At 40.8% G+C, this 24,895-nt stretch overlaps 1 protein-coding gene across 1 annotated transcript in view; it reads left to right on the top strand.

Moving 5' to 3' along the window:
* Nucleotides 1-7,982: 7,982 nt before the first annotated feature.
* Nucleotides 7,983-24,895, top strand: part of PRKCE (protein kinase C epsilon) — a 581,980-nt gene continuing 565,067 nt past the window's right edge. The window contains exon 1 of the mRNA XM_019516328.1: nucleotides 7,983-9,383. Coding sequence (XP_019371873.1) covers nucleotides 9,036-9,383 — 348 coding nt within the window. The 5' untranslated portion in view covers nucleotides 7,983-9,035. The remainder of the gene's footprint in view (nucleotides 9,384-24,895) is intronic.

Raw genomic sequence — 24,895 nt, 5'->3', positions numbered from 1 at the left:
TCATTCCTTTCATTCCTGGCTTAGAAAAGTCTGTGAATGCTTCTAGTAGAAGAAATTCTTTGTGTCAGTCCCACTAAAGCCCTCCCACTATCTAAGGAGTTACACTGATAGCTCACACAGCCCTCTTTAGCTGAATAGAAAATGAATCACTTTTGAGAATATGGATGGATAAATAAATAATAATAACAAAGGAATCCATTACACAATCCTAAAAATATCTACTTCTGATGGCCTGTCACCATTATTTTGGTTCTTTATGCCTCTACTCCGTATGTGAACTCTAATGTCATCATAAGCCATTTCTTCTTAGATGTAAAGTGTTTCTTCTACTCTTGCAAGCAAAGAACCCAGAAGCCTGGAAAAATACTATACTCAGAGTGTGGGAAAGGACTTCTCCATCAGTCCATAGGTTAAAGATTTTCTCCAGATATACTTGCTAGCTTATTCTCAGCTGCCAACCTCCCGGTGCCACCAGGCTGTATTCAGGCAATGTAGCAATCAGCATACTTTCCCCTTTCTTTCTTCACAAGAAAAAACATGCTGGTGGTGAACCACTTCTGGACTGCCCATGACCTTTACAAAGGTTACATTCCTGTCTACACTTTAAAAACATACCTGTGGTTTATCTGTGTTGGAAAAAGCATATTGTAACTGTATCATCTGGTATGGCTTTAGTTGTGCAGAGGAAACCTTAAGTCTCAATCCTGAAAAGATTTAGTTGGGTGTTTAACTTTGCACATGAAGTAGCTGCATTGACATAATGGAACTCTTCAAGTGCACACATTAAAGCACATTCATAAGTCTTTGCAGAATCAGGACTTTCATTTTCATTGACTAATGTTAACCCAAGGCTACAGTATTAATCATGTATTAACATTTTTCTTTTTCTCTTCAGCAAGCTTGTTTTGTTAGTTGGTAGGAAGGGAAATAATTAGAGAGAGAGAATAAGAGTTAGACTTATGCTTGACTAAGCAAAGGACTGGCTGTGTTGCCTTGAGCAATTCACATAAGCTTAAATTATCAAGGGTGCCCACTTAGCTTGAGAAACTTCCAATTCTCAAGTTGACCTCTCTTTCCCTTAGTTTCCACAACTGTAAGGTGATGGCAGTACCAACCTTACAAAACATATTCAGAACTTAAGATGAGAGGCTCCATATAAATGGGAAATGTTACTGTTGATTTACTGCATTGATGAAGATTCTGAAGGCAGCAAAAGTTCATATTGGTATTTGGACATTGGCCTCAGTTGCAAGTATGTACTTACCTGTAATTTAGCAACCTGGAACTTTTTCAGTAAGTTACCTAATGGGTCTCACATGTAAGAGTGGTCGGTAATATAAATTCCATCTGAAGTTCTAGGGGTCCTCTAGGGCGGTGAACGCCACAGCTATGTAAGCCCTATCCCTGATGTAAGGAATGTATATTCTGCAGTGTCAAGGTACACAAAAGTCAAGTTACTCTAATTTAGAAACAAAAGCAATCAGGAAAACCAATACATACATACCAGATCCTTTCCTTCAAGTACAGGTGCGACTGTTTACACCAATGGAGGGTCTCTGATGAGAGGAACAGCATTTAGCATAGTATTTTGCCAGGTTCTGGCCTATGTATAAGATAAGGGAGTGGGAGAGGAGAGGGAAAAAACAATATGCACTCTTCTCCTCTACCACATTTCCTGTGAAACAACAAAATGATTCAGATTGTCTTCACTCAGGCTTTGCCTGGACTGTGCTGTCTGTGTGCCACGCAGGACAGTGTCCATAGGGATAGACCTGAAGTGTGTCATCTTCTGGTCCCAAGAGAAGATGCACGGGAGAATGCAGGCTGCATCTACAACCTTGGTTCACCTCTTGTGCATTAAGGAATTTAGTTAGGGCAGCCGCATGCCCACTTGAGACATGATCTTCTCCCCTAGGAGAGCTGCAGCTCTGTATCAGTCTTTACCCAGGGCTGTGCCTGATAGGGGAAATATAGCCCAGTCAATATTGTCAGACCTCATAAGTCACGTACATTATAATCCTGAGCAATGTCAGTGCACAGTAAGCTTCCTTGCCCAAAGTGTGTTACACATTCTCTAGATGAGAGCTGATAAATTAAGTGTGATTGATATGAAACGGATCTGGTTTTACCCGTCACAAGCACTCAGTTTCTCCAGCAGTTTCATGTCCAGAATAGCAACAATCCACAGGACTGTGAATTGCATACACACAGAATATGCTGCAATGAAGAAAACCACATCTGAAGGCTGAAAAGATGCATGTAACACATCAAATATAAGGCTCTTATTGCATTTGGTGCATCTTGCCAATAAGGAAATTCTGATGTACTTTGTTGGCAAAGTGCTTCTTGTAGTAAAAGCTGTTCTTTGTACCAGTAAAGCAAAACTATTATTCAGGAGGTAAACATGGTACAAAACTCAGAGTCTACACTAGTAGCTTCTCCTACAGCTTCAGTTTGGGATCACATTTCTTCACATCCCTGACCAATCTAACTATGCAGGCAGAAGTCTGTGTGTACACTGTAGTCAGGGACATGATTTTGCAGCACACGTGGAGAAAGATACCTAACTCAGGTACATGGGTGACATGGACTTCACTGTGGGCACGTAATCCAGGTTCATAACCAAGGTCCCCAGAGAGTTTGCATGGTCCATGCTAAAATCTGTGCCAACACTTCTTCATTGCAATTGTTACCTGAGTTAGCTATAGTAGAGCTGGCTCAGCTATGTCAATGGAAGCTGCATTCACACCTACAATTCCACTGTGGTTATTCCCACAATTATACCTTATTAAAAAGAGTGAGGGAGGGGCATACTGTTTGTAAATGTGCATCAGCTGTTCCATAACTGTTTCATCTGTCATCTCCAACCCCTGTGCAGTAACTTCGGAGTTTCATTTGAGAGTAAACTTCTGGTTTGAAATTCCATTTTCTAGGGGATAGCACATAATTGAATCATTTGTAGCAGTCAGCTGAACTACAATCAATTGCTCCCCCTTAAAACTTATAAATGTTCCTCTTTCCGCACTGTGAGAGAATTTTCCCTGTGAGATTGCATTCATTGATACATCATTTAAAATATCCTTTTAAAAGGAGGACAGCATAGGGCTGAAAATACAATGAAACAAAATTAAGACTTGGAGGGCATTGGCCACAAACAGGAGAAGGTTTTCTTTCCCTAAGATGTTTCAGACAAGAAATTAAGACTCCCTTAGGTACCTTTCCCTGGGTACATTATTGGTAGTGGAAAGATTAATCAGTAATTGTCTGGAAACAGAATAGGTTGTAGGAAGGGAGCTGAGAATTGAATTGAAACAAGGGAGGCTGAAAGGAAAGACAAGGGATTTTTCCTTCATTTGTGAATATGAATTAGTGATCAGTGTGTCTCTTAACTCCTCTGCAGCATGGAGGAGTGAAAATAATCCTGTAGGCTAACTTATTTTTAAAAGTGCTCTGCACCCACCATCTTCCACTGATTCTTAACAGTTCTTTCTGCAAAGAACTTACAGTCCTATAATCACTCAAACACATGTAATCTCACATGTCCAAGCAGATCCATCAAATTCAGTGGAATCTGCGCACACTTGTAAAGCTTCTTCATATCCATAGTTCTTTGAAGGATCAATTGTGATGTTTGCAACTGGATTCGGAGCTGAACTTTGTCAGTCAAGAGGTTCATAGGTAAGGTGTATGTTTCAACATGACATATTTTCTTAAGCCTTCCTTATTCAACATGGCATAACTGGAAAGCCCTGAAAATATTTTCTCATTTATCAAAACTTTCAGCAATTATGATTACAAGAAAGTCCTCACATTGGCAAGACTGTCCTAGTTGTGTTTTCCTGTGCCACTTGCTGGTGATTGTATGTTTATGTGATTGTGAAATCTGGCTGAAAACACTTTCCTGAAACCCCTTAGCAAATGCTCTAGCACTGTCATATAGGGACTATATAGCATTAGTGGTGAATAAAACTTATTACAAATTCTGAAAGGACATTGCACACTCCCTCCACTAGATAGTGCTGTTTCTCCACAGAGCCATTTGGGATTCATAGGCCATGAGAAGGTCAGGGGCTGACTCAAGGCAACAAACAGTTTGTGTAGTTAATTAGCTTTTTTTATATTCCTGCTGCTATAACTTAGGAAGGGGAAGTAAGGGCTTGGATATGTAGGGGAGAAAAAGATATATGTAAAGCCTGTTCTTTGTATGGGACCACATTTTAATTGATGTCTCATTGCAAGTTTAATATTGTTGTCGCTTTACATTTAAAATGCATATAAACATAACCTGATTTGTATTCTGACAAAATTTTGCAGAGTGCCCAAATTATCCAGCTGTTAAATTGCTAGCACTGATGTAACATGATCCAAGTCCAAATCCCACAAGCACTGCTACAGGTGAGTAACCTGAGAATGTTACTCAAGCTGCACAAAACTACTTGTATTCATAAGTGTTTAGATTGCAAAATTATAATTTTGAATAATTTAGTAACATATACAGTAATAATGGTAACATACTATTATTATTGGTCTTGCTATTATAACAAATCTAGCAGAAATAAAAATATTCTTATTTTTCCTTTTAAGTTTTTATTTACACACTCCTTTGTGCTGAAATATTGCTGTGTAGTCATCTTGTTCTATTTATCTTATTTATATTACAATCCCTCATTGTGAATATGCCTCTGAATGGGAATCATAAATATGATTTATCTTAGATACTGTTTTACAGTATTTATTTGCTATAATTGTTTAAGGGTCAAATTTTGCTCTCACAAGCAAAGCCTGAAAAAAGGGTTTTGCCATCAGGAGCTACATGGAGGTTGTGGTATGTTGAGTCCTGATGTTTCTTTGCATTAGAAATACGCCATTTCTCATGTAATTTTGGCCCTGAGTTCCATATTGGATAGGAGAGATATTATTAGCTCTTCAACTCTTTCTTTGAGAATCAAAGTCTTCTGATCCCATGATAAAGGGGCAGAAGATACAAGTAAGCAAACTAGTAAGTGCTTAAATACCCTTCAGAAGGGAGGAGGGATGAATATAACTAAAATTCCCTTTATTGAGAGTTACAGTTTTTGAGATAAGCTGATTTTTTTCTGATGGATGATTTTTTTGGGGAGAGGGGGAATATCTGAAGCAAGTGTCTTGAATTATTATTGAATTAACTGAACTTTAAAGATACTTTTCAGGTGTCTTTTAGGTAAATCAGCAGCTGCTTAATTTAAAAAAAAACAGTGTTGATACATGTATGGCCCTCCATACATGTAACTTTCTTGACTTTGATACACCTGGAATCTCCCTGTGACAACCATGCCTAACTGAAATAGGGGCATAAATGTGCACAGCTGTCTGAAACTGAAATTAAGCATGCTAGAGGTGTGGCACTGAGTGGCAGAGGAAAACCGTTTCATCAGACTGCTTTCATGTCAATGATCTAGTCCAGGAACTCTAACCAGGTACTGTTAAAATGGTAATTAGCACCGAGTCCTTCTGCACTTTTCACTAGTCAGGTGCAATGGGCTCTAGAAATGCTTTTTCCCCCACTGTTTGCAGTATTAAGTCAAGTTTTCATGCAGGTTAGTGTCCATTTATGCAGTACCGTAAACTGAAGGAACTAATCTGCAAATCCTGAAGCTATTCTTTAAGGTCCAGGATATGATGTCAACCTGCCTGATCAGCAACACTTGTCAGCAGAAATACACTGTTATCTCCCCTGGTCACTGTACTTGCTCTCCAGCCCTGGACAGGAACAGATCAAGGTCGTGATGCTCAACTCCAAAGCTCTCTTGAATGCAGGATGCCTAAAGGACAATCTCTGTCTCTAATATCAGGAATTTCCGTGAAAACTTTGCTACTACTACTGGGGCTGCCCACCACAAGATTTAAATTTGTGAGAATTAAAAATAAAATGTCCTTGAGGATGAATTTACAAATCTGCAATTCCTTTCTCCATGAGATTAGAAGGAACCTTACCATCAACATGTCCAAGATCTGTCTCTTAGCTGCAAATCTTCCTACAACACAAAAATGATTGTACTTCATGCCTAATAAGTATTACCAAAGGAAGACTAAATGAAATTCTGGGACCCAGAGCTTTCTGAATTGTCTGCTACTCACCTGTAACAGTGCTTGCGGGATTTGGGCTTGGATCATGACTGTTACATCAGTGCTAGCAATTTCACAGCTGGATAATTTGGGCACTGCAACATTTTCTGAAAGCCTGTTCTATCACTATTTTCCAGCTGCTTTGATTGCAAGACCCTCTTCCAGTATGGTGATAGGTACAGTTGGCAGATAGTTTTAAGAGAATCTTAACCATAACAGTGGCATAGGTTTTTTGTTTATTTGTTTGGGCTTTTTTGTTTGTTTTTGTATTTTACTTTCAATAACCTCCATGTTAAGCAGGTTCTTCCTCCTGGTATTTTTCTTCATTGTTCATGAATGGATACAGGTAGCTGAGAAAAACTGCACACAGTTATTTAACAGATGAACTATTATGTGAAAGTTGTTGATGATAAGATATCATAGAATCATAGAAAATGAAGGTGGAAGGAACCTCAGGAGGTCATGTAGTCCAGCCAGTCCTGCAGCAAGGGGAGGGGAGTGCCTTGGGCACAGAAGCAAAGGGGTGTGGGACAGAGCTGTGAGTGGCTCATTTGTGGGGGCATGGGGATGAGGGAAGGGCGACTCCTGCCACTGCATGCACTCCTTGGCAAGCATGGGAGGGTGCCCCAGATCTGTGCACAGGGCAAGGGCAGGCTGCTGCTGCTGTGGGCATTGCCCTCAGCGCCAAACTTCATTGCTATAGCAACCCTCTTCTCGAAGCAGGATCATCCCCAACTAGATCGTTCCAGGGCTTTGTCAAGCCAGGCCTTAAAAACCTCCAAGGATGAAGAGTCCAGCATCTCTCTATGTAACCCATTCCAGTGCTTCACCACCCCCCTCGTGAGAAAGTTTTCCCTTATATCCAACTTAACCCTCCCTTGCTGCAACTTGAGACCATATGTGCTTGGAAGTCTGACAGATGAACAAGAGCCGAAAAAGAGAGAGACAGAGTCTGCTTCACTAGAACGGGATATAAAGTAATTGTTTTGTGGGTGTTTCTGGCTGGCAGTCCTAACACGGGTGGTAGAATCACATGTCTGGCGGTGTTCCTTCTCAAGTCCCTTCACCAAATCTGGAAGGGAAATCGCGTTTGCAAACTGCAGTCCCCTGACTTCTTCGCCCCGTCTTTTGTTCCCCTTCTGCAGCAGAGTCCAGGTTCCCTGCCTTGCAGCTCTTCCTGGGAGGACGATTTCCCCTCGGCTCCCAGCTCGCTTCCCAGCGCGCACCAACCGAGAGGAAATTCTTCCTAAAGAAACCCAAGCTCGGCCCCTTTGTGACGTCACAAAGTCTCTGCTGCTGCCACGGCCCAATGGGAGGCCTGGAAGGATGCACTGGCAGAAAACAGGCACATTCTGGTGAATTTGCTCGCGGCTCGGAGCCGAGGGTGAATGTTGTCGGGGATGATCAGAGCGGGGAAAAGGGAAAGGAGCCCCAAACACTGGGCAGGCATTTGTCAGACCCAGCTGCTCGCAGGCTGCGGAGTGCCAAGCGGGCCCGCTGGGACTTTCTTGTTGCAGGGAGGGAAGAAAGCAGAGCAGAGGAAAGAAAACACCGCAGCCCAATGGGAAATCCTCGGCGAGAAATATTTCGTCTCCCGTGGCCCAGTTGGTAGCCTGGCACAAATGTACGCTTGCATGTAGTCTCGCAGCCGCGGAAATGCCGGGCATGTCTTTGCGATCATCCCCAGCAGAGTGAAAACAAGTCATCCCAACGCCAGTGGCCGGGGAGGGGATGGGGAGACACTTGCAGGCTTCATTGGGGGAGGAATTGTTTTTAGTGACAAAATACAGCTGCATAGCTCCGGAGCGAGAGGATCAGGTCCCCGTCCCCCCGTCCCCCCCCCCGGCCTAGATTTTTCCCAGCTTTTTAGCTTGGAGGACTGGGGGGGCACAAACCACTCCAGCCCAAAAACAACCCACTCCATGAAGGTGCAGGAAAACGCTAATAAAGTTCATACGACTCACGACCCCAGACATGGTGCTTGACTTGCTTGTAGCTGTTGCTCTTTTCCGTGCTCACTTTTACCGTATTGCTCCCCCAACAGGCAAAACTTTCTATTCACACACACACACACACACACACACACACACACACACACACACTGACGTCTTTTGCGCATTTCCTGCATTAGAGGGAGAGAGAGAGACAGAGAGGTGGGGTGGTGCTACTCAGCCCAGCACCAAAGCGAGCCAGCCCCACGAGCCATCCAGAAGGCGGTGGCCACCCTATGCCGCTTGCAATCTCCGAGCAGCCGGATCCGGAGCAGTCTCTCCCCATGTATTGGAGTCGATCCACTGGATCCTTGGCCTTTGGGGAGGAGGAGGAGGAGGAGAAGGAGAGGAGGCTCCTCGATCCTATGCGGATGTAAGGTCCCCGGCTGTGTGCTTTCTGCTCGGCGGCTGTGAAGTAGGCAGGGCTGGTTGTTGGCTCGGTGTTTCTGATTTGTGTGCGCGCGCGCGCGCGCGTGTGTGCGTGTGTGTGTGTGTGCATTGTTGCTGCTGCACACAGACAGTCCTAGCGTGTGCAAGAGCCCCGGATCGCGGCTCTGCCTCCTTTGCACAGACTGATCCAGGATTATGATCTAGGTGAAGGGAAAAGTCTTCTGCCTCACCCCAGGGATTTAGTAATGCTCGGATTTTGATTGCATTGTGGATTTCTGCAAACACGGCCGTCTCCCCCTCCCCTCTGCCCCCCCCCCCTTGTTTTCCGTTAGAAATACAGGCAAGAAAATATATGTATTCACTGGGTGTCGCAAGAGCAAAGGCTAAATAATCAGAGGTAACAGCAGCAGCAGCAGCAGCAAGGAGAGAGCCCCACACTGCCCACCCCCACCCCAAACGTGACCTCCTATTTATTGGTGAGAGCTCCCTCCCTCCCTGTGTGCGTGTGTTGTGTGTGTTGCATCCCAGGAAAAGTGAAGCCACCCAACCATGGTGGTTTTCAATGGCTTGCTGAAAATCAAGATCTGCGAGGCGGTGAATCTGAAACCCACAGCCTGGTCCCTGAGGCATGCGGTGGGTCCCAGACCACAGACCTTTTTGCTGGACCCTTACATAGCCCTCAACGTGGACGATTCCAGGATCGGGCAGACCTCTACCAAGCAAAAGACCAACAGCCCTTCCTGGAATGATGAATTTGTCACCGACGTGTGCAATGGCAGAAAGATTGAGATGGCTGTTTTCCACGATGCCCCCATCGGGTACGATGATTTTGTGGCTAACTGCACTATCCAGTTTGAGGACTTGCTGCAGAATGGGAGCCGTCACTTCGAGGACTGGGTGAGTGTTTGCACTGTGACAGCATATGGCTTTGGAAGGCATTGCTCTGGGTACAGCACCTTCATTGTCAATGGCATGAAATAGCTCTGAAGCTTTCCCCCTATCCCCAGGCTTTGCTAGGGGTGAGGCAGGCAGCCTACCATATATTGCATATGTTTTATAAATCGAGGAGAAAGCAAAACCCTTGGGTCTGGATAAAAGCTGGATCTTACTGGGTTCAGCCTGAATCTCTCTAACTGATTGGGGTACAAGGCTAGCTACTCCTATTGCATTAGACAAATCCATACCCCCGCTGCAACCAGGGGCAACCGAGCTGAAAAAAAATCCAGATTCAACACCTGGATCATGAGGGATCCAGCCAATTTTTGGCAGTGGCTTCCCCAACTCGAATCCCAGGAACAAGTATAAATCATCCTGTTGCATAATTAAAATCTAGACCACGTTGTATCCTGTCATGACAAGCCTCAAAAATCTTGATCTGACCCTTGGGAAAAGGCAGTTTTGGGTCCTGATATCCCAAGCCCACTGCATCAACAAAGAATAAATACAGATGCTCTCCTTATACTGAAGGAGACCGGATCTTCATGTATTTCAGTGTGTCAAGTACCAGGAATAAGTAGCAGGACCCTGCCAGGTTTTGTTCCCAGTCAGCAGAATACCACTGCCTAAATACACAGCATTTTTAGCTCCTACTGCACCTTTAAAATTCAGAACCTGATGTGTCCCAGTGCAGTAGTGCTGCAAAATCCTGGGTCTGACATCCCAATGTATTGCAGTTGACAAGCACAGCAAATAAACAAGCATAAATGAAACAGTAACAGCGAACATTTCACAGCTCTGTTGAAAACTGTAGACCTACCACTAAAACAGCAACAAAGTTAGCTATGTGTATTTTACATAAGGTTAACAATAGAGCAGTGGAAATAGTCCCTTGGCCTCAAGTATGTTAAGCCATGCAGGCTGAGAAATACATGTTTAATTGATTTTTAAAAAATAAATAAATAAAAAAGTCAGGGCATTATTTCCTTGGCAGATGGAATAACAACAGAGCATCAAGGCCCAAACTCAAAGACAGTAAGGACTGGTAGACCAAAAGCCTGATTTTTACTTACAGGAGTGTTAAAAGGGCCTGTAAACTGATGTTGTTGTCAGGGTGATGGGAAAGGGGCCTTCATGTGTATGAATATCAGGCCCTTTTATGCTAAGTGAGGGCTGTATAACTTTTCTTTTAATATTAGAACTCATCTGTTTAGCTTTGAATGAATCTAGAAAAATCAGATGCAACTTCTGGTAAATATGTTGAACCGTGATATCTGGAATATGGATTATTCCCGTTGTAATAGGAGAGCTGTGTATGTGCCAAGTTTTGATTGTAAAACTGGGAGATATGCAGGCAGATTTCTCTAAATCAGGGGGCTGCAAATGCCAAATTTGAGTTCTTTCAGCTATCTTGAACCAATGCATTTGACAAAGTCCTAGTCCCATTGAAACCAATACAAATGTTGCTATTGACTTGAAGAGGATCAGGATTTCCTCAGATTTTTGGTGGAAGAGTAGAAACAACACTTGCCTTTGTTTTGCCAGTGCAAACTCTGATTTGTGGTCAAAATGGCAGAACCCAGACTCTTAACAGGAGTCAGTTGCCAAATATGACTTTTGTCAGTGTTATTATTTAGGAGCTTGTTCATGGTTTAGATTTTTCAGATGTAGAAGGAACATTGAAATCTGTACTCTGTTTAAACAGCAGAATTTAACAACCCAAAGCTAAAAACTGACAAGATCTGCCAGGATCCAGGTATCTTGGGTGTCATTGCAACGAGATGTATTTGGGAAACAAAATGTGTGTCTATATTTGTTCTCTAATGATGAAAAACAGTTGAGAGCAATGGGTGTTATAGGCAAGAACTGGTTGATCCAGCAGGATCTGGGTGCTGGATCATGATTTTACATCCCTGTCATGCTGGGATTGACAGTACATGTTTTATGGGTGCAGCAGCATTTACATCTGTTCTGTATTTAAATGCTGGAATGGAAATATTAAAAGGTGGGGCCAAATAGATAGGATCCAGGTTTTACCTTTAGCAAAATCGTGCAATGAGTCTAGCTTAACTGACTTTGATCAGTGCCGAGTAGAATGTGGTATGATTATTACAGCAAGGCATATGATTATTTGATTGTTAAGGTACCCAGCAAACTTAGTTTTAGGACCACATGCTAAATCTACATCTCTATGGGGAGTTGGATTACATCAATAGTCATTGACATCTCTAGAAAAAGATACACAACTAGAATAGTCAAAAACATCATTAGCATCCTCAGTACTGTGTGGAGTCCACCTTGAAGCCTAGAAAAAAACAAGTGGTCTATGAAATTGAATGAATGTACAAATAAAGGAAGGTGTTTTGTGGATCTTGCTGTAGAAGGAATATGCACGTGGCCTAAACCAACAGCACCCTGTGCATCTGCTTACATGCTGTAAATGCTCTAACCTAACAAAGACATTTAAGGAAGTTGGAGATGAGGTCCCAGTTTTTAAACAGAGAAATAATTTCTTCATTTCAGTTTTGTTATCTAAGGCAGATATTTTTCCTGTACGCTGTTCCTAATTGGCTGAAATTAAACAACAGAAATGCAAGTGATTTATTTCTCTTCAGTGCTTGCTATGTGAAGTAAACATGATGTAACAAATGCTCCCGGAAATTATAAAATGTATTCTAGTAGTCCTAAAACATTAACAAAGTAATCATATAGAGAGAAGTAGAGTTAGCTGTGTTAGTATGAAGTTAAGTAGAAGGCAGGGCAGAATGGCACCTTACGGGCTAACTTGTTCAAAGGCAGGAGTAATCCTGAAAATTATAATTGGGTAATTTGTACTTGTTGAGCATATTCATTCCTATAGTATTTGACCTTAAAACATCTCAAGAGATGTGATACTGCTTCCAAGACTGGACCTTGATAATGAAATAGATTTTTCAGAATGTTCATATATTGACGAAATTATTTGTCCACGTATCAGAACAGTTCAAGGGCATTCAAGTTTAGTGCTCATATAATACATAGTGTTCTAAATCATGTTTTTGTTTTCTTTTGTATCTTATTTATTTTATGATGTATGCACTAATTTTAGGTGAATATGATTGATAGGTCTTTCATTTTAGAGATCCAAAATATAAAAAAGATATTGTTTGATCTGTATTTTTTTCCCCTGAGGAAAAAGATATTCTCCTTTGATTGTTTTGCTGATTATGCTAATCCTAATCTTTTTGTGGCAGATGAGATTTTCAGGAAAATGCTGGGTATTCTCACTGTTAAGGTTGTGATGTATGACACCATGGTAACATGAAATACAAGTAGGAAGCTGGTGATCGTGTTAGTGACTTTTGTATTAGGAATAATACAATATATAAGCAGAAAGGAGTTTCCCGTTATCTTTTAAGAATACCCACCAGACACAAAAATTAATGTTTAACCTTCTCTACTGACTCTGTGCAGGCTACCCGAACATATGTGCCTCATGGTATATTATCAAACTGATACATTATTTCTAGAGACCAGATGGCAAATGATTAAAAGGATACATCTCTTTGTTGTTTTTTTTTAAATGCTTGTATGCTTAGGCAAATGATGAGGTTGCTTTCTGAAAATAGTACAGTGACAATTAAAAAGATGGCTTCTTTTTACAGTGGTGTATCAGTACAGACACAGCGTATAAAAGTGTCTGTTCTGCAAATTTTTCTTCTTAAAGGCTACACTGCAATGTTAAAAAGGATCTTAGATTTATAACAGGACAAGCTTCTCTATAACCAAATAAAATCCTACTTGAAAGCGATAAACGATGCTCAGGATGACACTGAAGATTTTCTACTTGGAAAAATACGGAATATGGAGGAGTAATTAACTAAGAAGTCATGTGGAACATTCTGTTAAAATAACCCAAGCCTTTAATTAAATATGATTCAGGTTAGGTGAAATATCTTTCATGAGGTTATAATAGATAGGTGTCTTGATCTATTTTTCTAATGTTTAACGTGTATTAAAGTCCTACTCAAGTTTATTATATAGTTGCATATGAATTTTAAACCTTGCGAGACAGTTGCTTTTATATCTTGGCTCAAAATCATATGAACTAGAATTATTGGTGCTTATATGCTCAGGCTATTAGTAGCATACTACTCTGGATAAGTTCCTCTACTAGTTTTCAAAGGTATGTGGCTGACTCCTCAGATGACATAAATCAGCATCAGTCTGCTGACTTAACTGGAACTACGCTGATTACACCAACTGAGGATCTGCAAGCCTAGTTCTTTATACAAGGAAACCTTCCCTTGACATGACTGACTTGAGGCTCCTTAAGAAACAAACCCCTTTATAGACTGAGTATTCACAATGCACGACTGGATTCTGATAACTTTAACTTTTAGCAATGAAGGCCTCCTGTTTCCATTAAAGAATATCATAAGTTTACACTAATGTAATGGGCTTAAAGGTCTAGCATGTTAAAGAGGCCCTGCTACACTCAGTGAATTTTGATTTTTTTTTTCCAGATATTCTCCATATTTCTTGTCCCCATCATTGCTGACTCTTAAAAGCTAAACATGAAACCTGTTCCTTTAAAATCCTCTGTGCTTTCACCTGGTTTGCTCAGTGACATGAAGGCCTGCACTTCAAGAGTCAATTTTTTTGTAAAGGACCATCACGTCATGTGCTGAATTAATTGTTGAGTTTATTCATTGCTTGCTTCAGACTTTCTGATTTTTTTCCCATCATATATCTTTTGCCTTGTGTATTAATTCAGTGCAACCAGCGGGAGTTCTGTCATAACCAGTGGAGAGGGAATTTAATCGTACTCATTTTAGTGCAGGTCATTTTGCGTGTTAACCTCTGCTGTGCTTCTCATTGACTGGGGCTGAACGTTGGCATTAAACTAGTGGCATAGGATCACACTTCTATTTTCATTACTTGTTGGACTCATTGGGAGAATACGATAGCTGAGAAGCCCAGTATATTGCATATAGAAACTATACTTCTCATCTAAACATCAGCAGCAGATCACCAACTGCTGTAAGCTTTGTCTTCAGAAAACTGTTTGTTGAAATGAGTCAGTAGTTTCTGTTTCAGGCCTCTTTGAGAGTCATCTACAAAAGCAAGCCAACCACCACTAATCAGAAACTTCTGTTAATTTGAATATGTCATGGAGACTGAACCACCCTCTCACACCTCAAGGTGATTCTTCCAAGTCAGGACAGAGGCACTTTGAAAGGGAATTGCAGAGAAACTTACAGTACTGCTGTTTGCCCTATACCGGTCACATGGATAAAAAAAATCATGATTAAAAAAAATAAAACATCAATGTAACTGTGTAGTTGTGTTATATTTAAATCAGAATTTTATTTGCATCTTGCTAGTGCTTTATTTTTTTCCTCATTTTATAGTATTAAACTGATAAATTAAGTTCTGTGACCATTTCTTTTAATTATTAGTAGAATTTCGTGTTTTACATTGGGATTTTTGACGCTTATCGTTCGCTGTGTTGAAAATGACAAATCCAGAGCTTCCATAAACATCCTTGCTAGGAAAACAACATAGTTTTAGGCTCATGATCTATTTGCAGTCTATATCACCTTTTGTCTCAGAAACCTTCCAGAAAGCTGAAATGTTTTTATGACTGGTGTTTTGAACCCCGCCCCCCCCCCCCCCCCCATATGCGTCCCTACACCCTGGTGTAGGAGCCTGATTTTAGGCCTGTGCAACTGTGGCATGTATATTTATAACACATGTATTTCTGTATTAAAAATCTAAATAACTTTTCATTGTTTAACACTGAAGCAAATTTGTTTTGAGGTGGCAAATTTTATGCCACTAAGATGAATGTTTTTAATAAAAATAGAGTTTCGGCCCCTAATGATGGAAATGCTTATGCTTATGTTTAACTGTGAGCATGCAAGTAGTGCCACTGGACTGTTCACATGAAGAATCAGGGCCTTAATTTTTTAATATTTTTCCCATATGATAGTCTTGGACAATTTAAACAAAATATATTACTGTAAATGCCATTATTTTAAAAATATTTGTTGTTACAGCATTTCAATAGAAATACATTTTTCATGAAAAGTTTACAGAACCATTAAAAGCATTTACGTTGCCTTTATATAAGTCATTTTACTGTAGGATACATGGCCTGATCAAAAGCACATGGAAGTCAGTAGAAACGTGACTTCTGTCAGCTTTGCGGCAGGATGAAAGAGCGTACTTTCCAAACTTCAGGTTTTCAGTTTGCCAGTTTTTACCAGCTGAAATGGTAAATGAACATATAATGCAATACTCACAGAGCCATATATTCCATTAATGTATAACAGAATATTCAGTGAGGCCCTTTGTGTAAAGTAGTATCATCAGAATCTGGCTCTCATATATTAGTCATAAGTGGGCACTTTTAAATTGTATAAAACTGATACAGATTTACTAAAATCACTTTAAAATTGTATAAATCTGATACATACTTACTAAAATCATTTTTGCATACTTATTGGAGTCAGTTTTTATTAACACACATTTTGGCTTCAGCTGAGGAAGATGCATAAGAATAGGCCTGACTTTAAGCTTTTGAGTATTTCAGTTAATTCAGTTGGACTCTTCACTTGCCATTGAGTATGTACTTGACTACGTTCCTGCATTTGGACCCATTTTCTGTGGAAAAGCTGACAGTAAACGAGGATAGACATTTAGCAAAATCCATTTTTTGCTCGTTACTCTTACTTACTAATCATCCCACCACCAAAATAGCATACACCGGTCTAAACCCGGCTGTCTTCCCTCACTGAAAATGCTCTCACCTGCTAAAATAACTGGGACCTGCAGGGTTTGGTCTGGGAGTGGGGCAGGCATGGTGACTATTCATGTGAACATGTGACGCTTCCCTTGAAACTGCAATATGATTACAGGTCTGTTATTTTTTTGTAGAAGTTAAAACACAGTGCTTTAAAAACCAAGCTGCTTTGTACAATTTTATGTTACATGAGGATTAATTAAAGGGTGTCAAGTGGTGGGATGGCCCCTCAAGAGAACTGGATTCATCTTCCCCAGTGTGTTGTGATAATGGGCATTAAGGGTGGGGAAGAAATGGAGAGAGTGGTAAAGGGACTTCCGAAAAGGATAGAGCAAGTGCACGTGCTAGGGGGATTTGTTGACAGTGGACGAGAAAGGGGTTTTATTCTGCTTTCTTTGGAGTGCAGGGTGGTAGTGCAGGCCTGAAGAGGCTTAAGGAAATGCCAGGCAGCAGGTGTTATTTAACTTGCAGTGTTGGAGACGGTGAAGTTGAAGTGGCAGTAGGGTTTGTGTGCTGATGTAAGGGCACAACAGCCTTGACTGAAATATCTTGGGTATATACATGACTGCCTTCTTTTCACAGATGACCACTACTAGGTCTAAAAGATTTTCAATGCCAAATCACCTGAAATAGCCAAGTGTGGTACTAGTGAATAAGTCTAAAGACTGTGCAGCTTCTTTTGTGACAGGATCATGCAGCTTCTTTGTTCCATAGTTTGATAAATTAAGATACAACTGGCTGTGACAGTAATGTGCAGAACTATACCTGCTCCATCTGTTTGTCAAAGTTGGCAGCTTGAATCACTGCTAAAGTTGGCTTTTAAAGTGACTTTTCATTTGGATTGTTTTTTCTTTTTTTTGAAGAGCTAACTTTTAACCCTTAAATCATCAATGTTGTAAGGTAAGGAGGTCACCAGAGCCAGTGTTCTAACTAGGTCTGAAAACTAAGGTGGGGATGTTGGCTGAATGCTGGTCCTTCTCAAATCTAACAGGCATTCTAGCATTTGCCATGTTGAGAGCAGGGTTAGGATAGGAAAAACCTTTTCCCTAGAAATATGTAAATACAAGCTAGGATTTGAATGGCTCAGGTACTGAAATGGAGATGGACCATGCATACTTTTAGAAAGCTAGACATGCTGTTTTTTAATTCCCTCCCAGGTTTGTAGCAAGCTGGTACTGCTCTTATATCAACTGAAGGGAGATGATCTGAAGCATGGAAAATAATCTGATCCCGATCACAAATGTTGCTCTGCTTTGTCCTTTTGGCAGAGGCAGGAATGGATAATGAATGGCTGTGCCTTGTCACAGAAACTTCATGATGTTTGCATACTTTAGAGGAAGAGCCTTCTTACCTTACCCTTAGGCAAACTTGACCCATAAATAATGAGTTCAGGTTACAGATGTCCTGTTGTAGGAGACTGAGGTTTCCTAAATGCTTGTAATTTTTTTTTTGTATGCTAATCTTCTGGCACTTGATTCAAAACCACTTAGTTTTAGCACTTCTTTTGTCTTTGTGTTCTCAAGTACATTCAAGATAAATGGGCAAAGGGTAGTGGGGAGACTGGGCAACAGTGATCAGAGCATGGGGTAAGAACAATGTTGCATGGGGTGTAGGGGATGAAGAGGAAAAGTGGAAGTAGATATTTCTGTGCAGAATGAATTTAACATCTATTACAATAAGATAACGGTATGTATCTTCATGGTTTTCTTCTAGTACCTTTCACATCTTCTGTCTTGTGCTTTTTCCTCTGTTCTTTGATAAGTCCTAGCTTTGGAGTGGTCAGGAGGGTTTCTTTGGCAAAATTTACAAGAATGCCTAAGTCTAAAAGACTTTTAATGTGACCCCATCCAAGTCACTCAGATACTCTGGAAAACTTTACATGTCAGTTTCCCTTGATTTTAATTACTTTCATTTGTTAGCAGTTGCTAACTGACTGGCAGTTGGTCTGTGTTATGGAAGGATATTTCATTCTTGCAGTCTAGTCTCTGGGCCAGGCCATATTCACTCATTATGTAAACAGTTACATCCATTTTTTACTTAATTGGGTCTTCTGCAGAAGTGAATTTGGTCCATAGTCTCTGAAAGTAAATAACTTGCAGGGAGGGTGCATGTATGTGTGCATGCACACAAACCCATGTTTCAGATCAATGGAGTTTGAGCAGCATCTAAGGCTGGCGTTTTTTAATTTTTATTTTTCTGGGGCCTCTAATACAGGCTTCATAGAACTTTTTTTTCTCCTCCTTGGGTTTTGTACGGATGCATTCTTGATGATTTGTTTGAATTTCCTTGGGTTTCTCTTTAAACCTGTAACGCACGAATGGCCTGGCCCATATCAGATTTGAAAGGCAGAGTTATGTTCATGCAGCCTTTCACTTCCTTTGCCTCTTACCTCACGCCACTTTTACCTACTTTATTCTTGACTTCCTGTTCAAATTCTATCTTCTTTCTACCAATCCCTCTCAGGTCTTTTTCCTTTATTACTTTCATCATTTCTGAACTTCTTCCAGCTCTCTCCCTTTGGTCTGTAATTGTATTATATGTTTGCTTTTGCCAGTGAGACCAAGACTTATTCAAGGGTAGTATCATCAGGTTGGTGCTCAGTGAAGCAGCTATAACCATGAGTGGATGTCATTGCTGCTTTTGAGTGAGGCTGGCAAAATGCATGAGCAGCCATCTAGAAGACAGAGCAGGTGAAATGCTGCTTTGGTGAGCTGTGCTATGGAGGGGACAGAGAGTCACCCATGCTAAGAAATGACCAAATATAGCAGGATTGTTTTGAACCTCAGACAGTATCACCAGTTTTAGTAGTATCAGCAGGGCCATGGGGCCTGTACCTAAAGACTGGCATAATACTAGTGGGATGGTAACAATGTTAGGTATTGACTGTTGGGATTGCTTGAGTTCATAGGGAAGAAAATCATTTAGGAGTAATACTCTTCTGCCTAAGAGCCTTCATCATAGACTAGAATCCCATGGTATGATGGTACAAACACAGAAGAAAGGCCTTTTTCCCTGATAGCAGATGGAGAAGTACAAATGAACAATGGGGACAGTATTGATTATATGATGGGTGGTAACCATAGCCCATCAGCAGCCTAACTTGCTTTTTTCGAATCTCTCAAAGCTAAATCTTTAGTTAAAGAGAAGAACAGTCCATGTAGGATATGGGATAGGGTACTCCTGAAAATGGCATGGCACCTGACCCCATATATGGCAGCGATTCTCAAGCAGGGTGCCACAGGACCTTGGGTGCCTTAAGATCCTTTCAAGGGTGCTGCAGGGTGCCATGCAGTGTTAACATTGTTAGGTGCGTAGACTGATTTCACAAGATAGACTCAGAGATTTCAAATAGAAATTAACAGTGTCGAAAGCATTCTGGCCTGCTGTGGTCTTTCTGAGCTCTTTGCAACAAAATAATTCCTCTGTTGTTTTTCCTGTAGTAAAAAGAAACGAGAAAACTTAAAAGCTGGCAATTTCCAAGGGGTGCCTTGAGTGTTAACTATGCGTACCTTGGGTCTATGAACGGATACCTTGACTCTAAAAAGGTTGAAAAGCACTGCTATATCGACTTTCTCACTGTGGGATTGGCAAATCAGCCTTTATGCCCTTGATTAGAGGCATCAAACATACGGCCCATGGAGCCATGTCATCTGGCTTGTGGAATTCCCAGAGGGGCTGGCAAGTATGGAGCAGGGTAAGCTGGAATGGAGCCCATTTCCAATATCTGGAGCACCTGTTGGTGCCACATGCTAGTGGGGTGAGCCAGAGATGGCTGCATTAACCCCCAGGGTCACCGCTGCGTTTGGATCCGGTCTCGGGCATGGGGTGTTTGACACGTGTTCCAAGTGATTCAATTGTACTCTGTTCCAATTTGACTGTAATCACGTAATAGCCAGTCACTATCTACCTGTGGTAGACCTCCCACACAGCTTTAGTAATCCTGCAAGGCTCTCTCTTTATCAGCAACTAGGGAGTATAATTCCAGCACAAGAGCTGAACACAAATATAGTACTCTAGGAGTAGCTGTGTACCCATGCAGTATCTCAGGGCCTTTGTGATAAGCTTTGTTAAATTGTATTCTACACCTTGACTTCACGCTATGGAGTCTTCAGAATCATGCTCCAAAAGAGTTCATTCAAGCCACAAATTCTGCACAGAGAAGTGAGTTAAGTTAGTTTGAAGACAGGGTAGATAATCTTTAAGATGCCCTTCTATGTTACCTTCTGCCTAAATTATGTACAGAAGTGCTACCTATTCCATAAGAGGCTGGCAATAGAAGGACTTTCACCTTAAAGAGGGAGAAGTTTTCTTGTACTAAGGTCTACTGATTTTAAAAAGCCATTTAAAGGCTAACATGTAGTGTATCATACACTTGACTGCTTTTTGAAAAGCCTCTTAGCAGGTAGTTGCAATCCTAGTTTTGAAGCTTTTGCAAATGTGGTTAACAAGATCAACTATATATATATATATAATTTTTAAGTGTGTTTTCAAATTGTGTGTTTTTAAAATTAAGTATGTGCCTAACTAGCTTGCTGAATTGAGGCCTACAGTGAAATGCACCAACAAGTTAAATGTAATGAATCACTTAAGAGCTTTAGAAAATTTGACTCTAACTGCATGTCTTACCAGGAATGAATTTAGTGCAGTATGTCCACACAAAAAAAGAAAGAAAGTGGGTGAGGGGAGGGAAGGGGAAGGCTGTCAACCTTTTAAAAAAACAATAAATTTCTAATGAAAATCATTTTGTCCTTGCTGAGGCTTTGTGTGATGTATGAAACAGTTTTTCAAAATATTTTGTAGACTATTTCTTAGTGTTATTTTAAGTGTTATCTTTAGTGTTATTTTAAGGTGCTTTTTTAAAATGAGAAAATCTGAAATTCCTATTTCATATCAGCCTTAATTTCATTTATAAAAACAATGGAATATTTAACAAATCTGAACAACTAACTTGCTGTGCCCTAGCCTTGTCTGAATGCTCTATGGGCATCACATTGATGTGTTTTTAAATCTTTCAGCAGTTGCATTCTATTTAAAAAGCTTTCATACTCCAGCCAAATATTGGGTTTTTTTTCCATTTACAGATGAGTACTATGTCATAAAGCTTTCCAGATCCTTAGCATCATCCAAAGGTTAAATCAAAGACCAATTTAAAATTTAGATCTGAATTGTGGGAAGGTCACTTTGCCCCTAATGTCGTCTATTGAAAGTTGCAGTAAAAAACAAAGTACCACACTAAATTTGAAGACTGACCGACCAAGTGTCAGGAAAAAATATATACAAGCTTGAGAAAGCCACTGCTCCCTACTGCAGTCCTCTCTCTGTTGTATTTCTGGCTTTTGTTGACATAAATTGCATGTTTAATGTAACTAACATAGTCCCTTTGTACCACATTCACAGTGTACCAGTAGCATGGCAATCCTGGACCCTGGCGGTAGGTGAGGAAGTGGTTTTCAGTGTGCACATGCACACAATTAAATAGACATAAAGCTCACGCAACCCCGAATTGTGAAGACTCAGTGACAGCATAAACATTTGAAAATGGATCCCTTACTGATAGTATGTGATAGCCTGTTAAAATAAAAATGTAATGAAATATACTAACCTTCCCCAGAATGTGGCATGTCCCATACTGATTGAATGATATTTTATTGGAATTATTTGGCTTTTGTGCTAGATTCTGTAAAAAAACAAGATGTAGCTTCTCCCCTGAAGAACCTACACTTTAAAAATCAAATTAAAAGGTCACTGTTGGTTTATGAGACCACAAACCATAACAGATCCACAAACAAGATATGAACAGTTTATATAGTAAGAGGGAGGTGAAGTTTGAAAGCCAAACTGCATAGAAAAGATGTAGCAAAACCAACCCTCAAAAGCAAGCAAGCTGTGATATGTAGGACAGAGACATGCAAAAAATTGCAGTTAATGCTTTATTGCAACTGACGGGGTGCATGTGCTGGGTCATGAAGCAGCATGGAAAAAATCGCTGAGCTGTCTGCATGACAAGCGAGCAGATGAAGCAGGGTCCTTGGTAGATGAGGGATGGTCATGGGGACCAATGTGGTTAGTGACAGGAGTGGACAAGTTAGAATCTGAGTATGTAGGTCATTCTAATTTTTTTCCTTTTTTCAAACCTGCAACCACAAAGCTCTTTGAAAACAATCTCCTTCAGTTCTGTTTGGTTTTCTCCAGTGTTCATGGCAATAGTGAATAATGCCTTGTGTCTCTGAAACTGGATCAGCCACTGTACCTTACATTTATCCCTTAATGAGGCATTTAATATATTCATCCTGATGTTGCTTAATCTGAACTGGTCAGACAAGTTTTAAGACATAGTTTGATATTTTCAACTGTGTGTTGCATAGCCTTTCCTTTCCTTTTGAGCTCAGCCTTGCCTTTTATTTCTACTTGGATTGCTTGCTACAATTTAAGATATAAATTGCTCCAGCTGATGGAATGTGCATCTTTCCTTAAGGGAAGTGCTATTATCTCATTTTCCAGTTGGGAACTGAGGCTCAGAGATGACTGAATTCTCTAAGACCTCCCAGGTAGTCAGTGGTGGAGCAGGAAGTCAAACTCCTAACTTTCTAGTTCTAAGTTAGCATCTCCAGAATATCAGGACAGTCACCTGAGAACTAGGTTGTAAGGCCTCTCAAATGACGTTCTTCCTGCCCTCACCATCGTTCTCAGGCAGCCGTCACTTTATCTAATCTGCATTCCTGAAACCTGGATGTGGAGCATTGTTTCCATTCGCTTATCGTTAAATTGTCTACTCAAACTGTCTTTGATTGTTTTTTCTTTCTTTCTTTTTAAGTTCTGAGCATTTTAATTATAGAAATTTTTAATAAGTTATGGTGATCCCTGTCTTGCCTAGGGCCTGCGCCTACATTTGTCTTGGCTTTGAACAGAGCTTTCCTTTTGTAGGTAGGAGCACGGGATCAGGCTGTAAACATGGCATTGTATTGTGATTTTAATTCAATATCACCATCACAAAATTAATTATTTTAGGATGCAGCATCAGCTTTGTTGGGAAGCTATCAAAAATGGCTTTATCACCTGGAGGTATCCAGTTTGCATGTGTCTTCAGCTAACATAATGATGGCCTCAATCTATACACATGTATGGGCTGGGATTTTCAGAGCCTAAGAAATTAGTTAGATGCCCTTGACTTTCATAGGAAGTTGAGTACCAAGCTCCGTTGGCATTCTTTGAAAATGTCAACTCCAGTAAATAATTTTTTGTATATTCCAGGGACAGGTGATATATGGGGAAATGTATGGGTGCTCATGTATCTCTTACCCTCAAATACTGTGCTCCTTAAGTCCTCTAAAGTGGCTCTTATACATTAAGAGGCCATATTCTGATATGGCCAGTCAGCCTTGAGGTCACTCAACTGCAATCCAAGCTATGAGAGCTGCTCTTCTATCTGCATCAGAGCTTTAGTTTACAGCAGAGCTATCCATGTTGTGATGCTTATTTGTGAAATGGAGCCCTCCTACAACTGGTTTACAGACTACTTGTCTTTTAATTACAGGCAGTTGTGAGAGGAAGAGGACTGCAGAAGGGCTAATAGGTAGTTAATTTCCTCTTCTTATGGAATTGTTGCCGGTGGACTTCCTGTACTCAAGACTTGCAGCGTATAGGTAGGATCCTGACCCCCCTGAAGGGAGCAGTGGACTAGTAAGTGAACTGGGGGTAGAGCTTCTAGTGTTCAGAGCCTGAGCTGGACTCCTGCAAGGTTTAAGGTTAGGAGTTTACAGTGCAGCTGGTCAGCATGTGTGGACTTGAGGAGAACCCTAATTTTAGGCCCAACTAACAGTGCAGCTATAGACTTAGTCACTAATTTGAATAGGAGCAGATTAATTCCACTGGTAATTTAGAGAGGGTTTACTAATAAAGGAGGCACTGCACAGGGGAATTGTGTAGAGTGTTTCATTGCATGGGTGCTTCACATATAGCATGTGGCATGCTCCATTATACCTCACTGTGTACAAATGCACATTACAGTTGATTCTGCTTATAGATGTCCCATAGTTGAACTTTTATCTCAAACTAACTGAGGTAAAGATAGTGCTGGAAGGAAGTTGTTGCTATGATAGTCCAGGAATTATGTGAGGCAAGGATTTTTGTGGGTGATATCCGTTATTGGACCAAGTACATTGGGTGGGATAAACTTAGACTTTTGAATGCAATGCTCTCTTCCTGAATCCCTGCATTCAAAAGCTTGTATAAGTCTCTTCCAGCTGTGCCATTGGTCCAATAAAAGATGTAACTCACAGAAAGCCTTGTATCACACAAACAAATGTGTTTGAATGTGAACCAGTTCTTTCTCATGATATGTTCGTATAAGCTTATAGAGAGTTAGGGGTGTGTTCCAAGAATGGTTAGTCTTTTTTAGAAAGATGTATTGGAAATGAATTACTACAAACTAGGGATGTGCAAAGCTTCAGTTGTCGATTTGATTTGGAGAAGATTCGGCCCAATTTAGAGGCCGAATCGCAGAATCCGAATCGAATCAGGAGACCAAAAAAACCCTCGGAATCGATTTGGAAAAGATTCGGAGATTCGTAAGGCAGTCTTTCAGAGGAACAGAAACTGAGAATAGGAAGGGGGTGCGGGGGGGGAAAGACTGACATCTGTAGCTGGCCAGTGACTGTGATATTTCCCTGAGCTCCCTTCCAATCAC

Source organism: Gavialis gangeticus, unplaced genomic scaffold (assembly GCF_001723915.1).
Source record: "Gavialis gangeticus isolate Ggan-Ray unplaced genomic scaffold, GavGan_comp1, whole genome shotgun sequence".
NCBI lineage: Eukaryota > Metazoa > Chordata > Crocodylia > Gavialidae > Gavialis > Gavialis gangeticus.
Note: the sequence above shows the minus strand (reverse complement) of the source record. Positions and strands in the feature narration are given on the sequence as shown.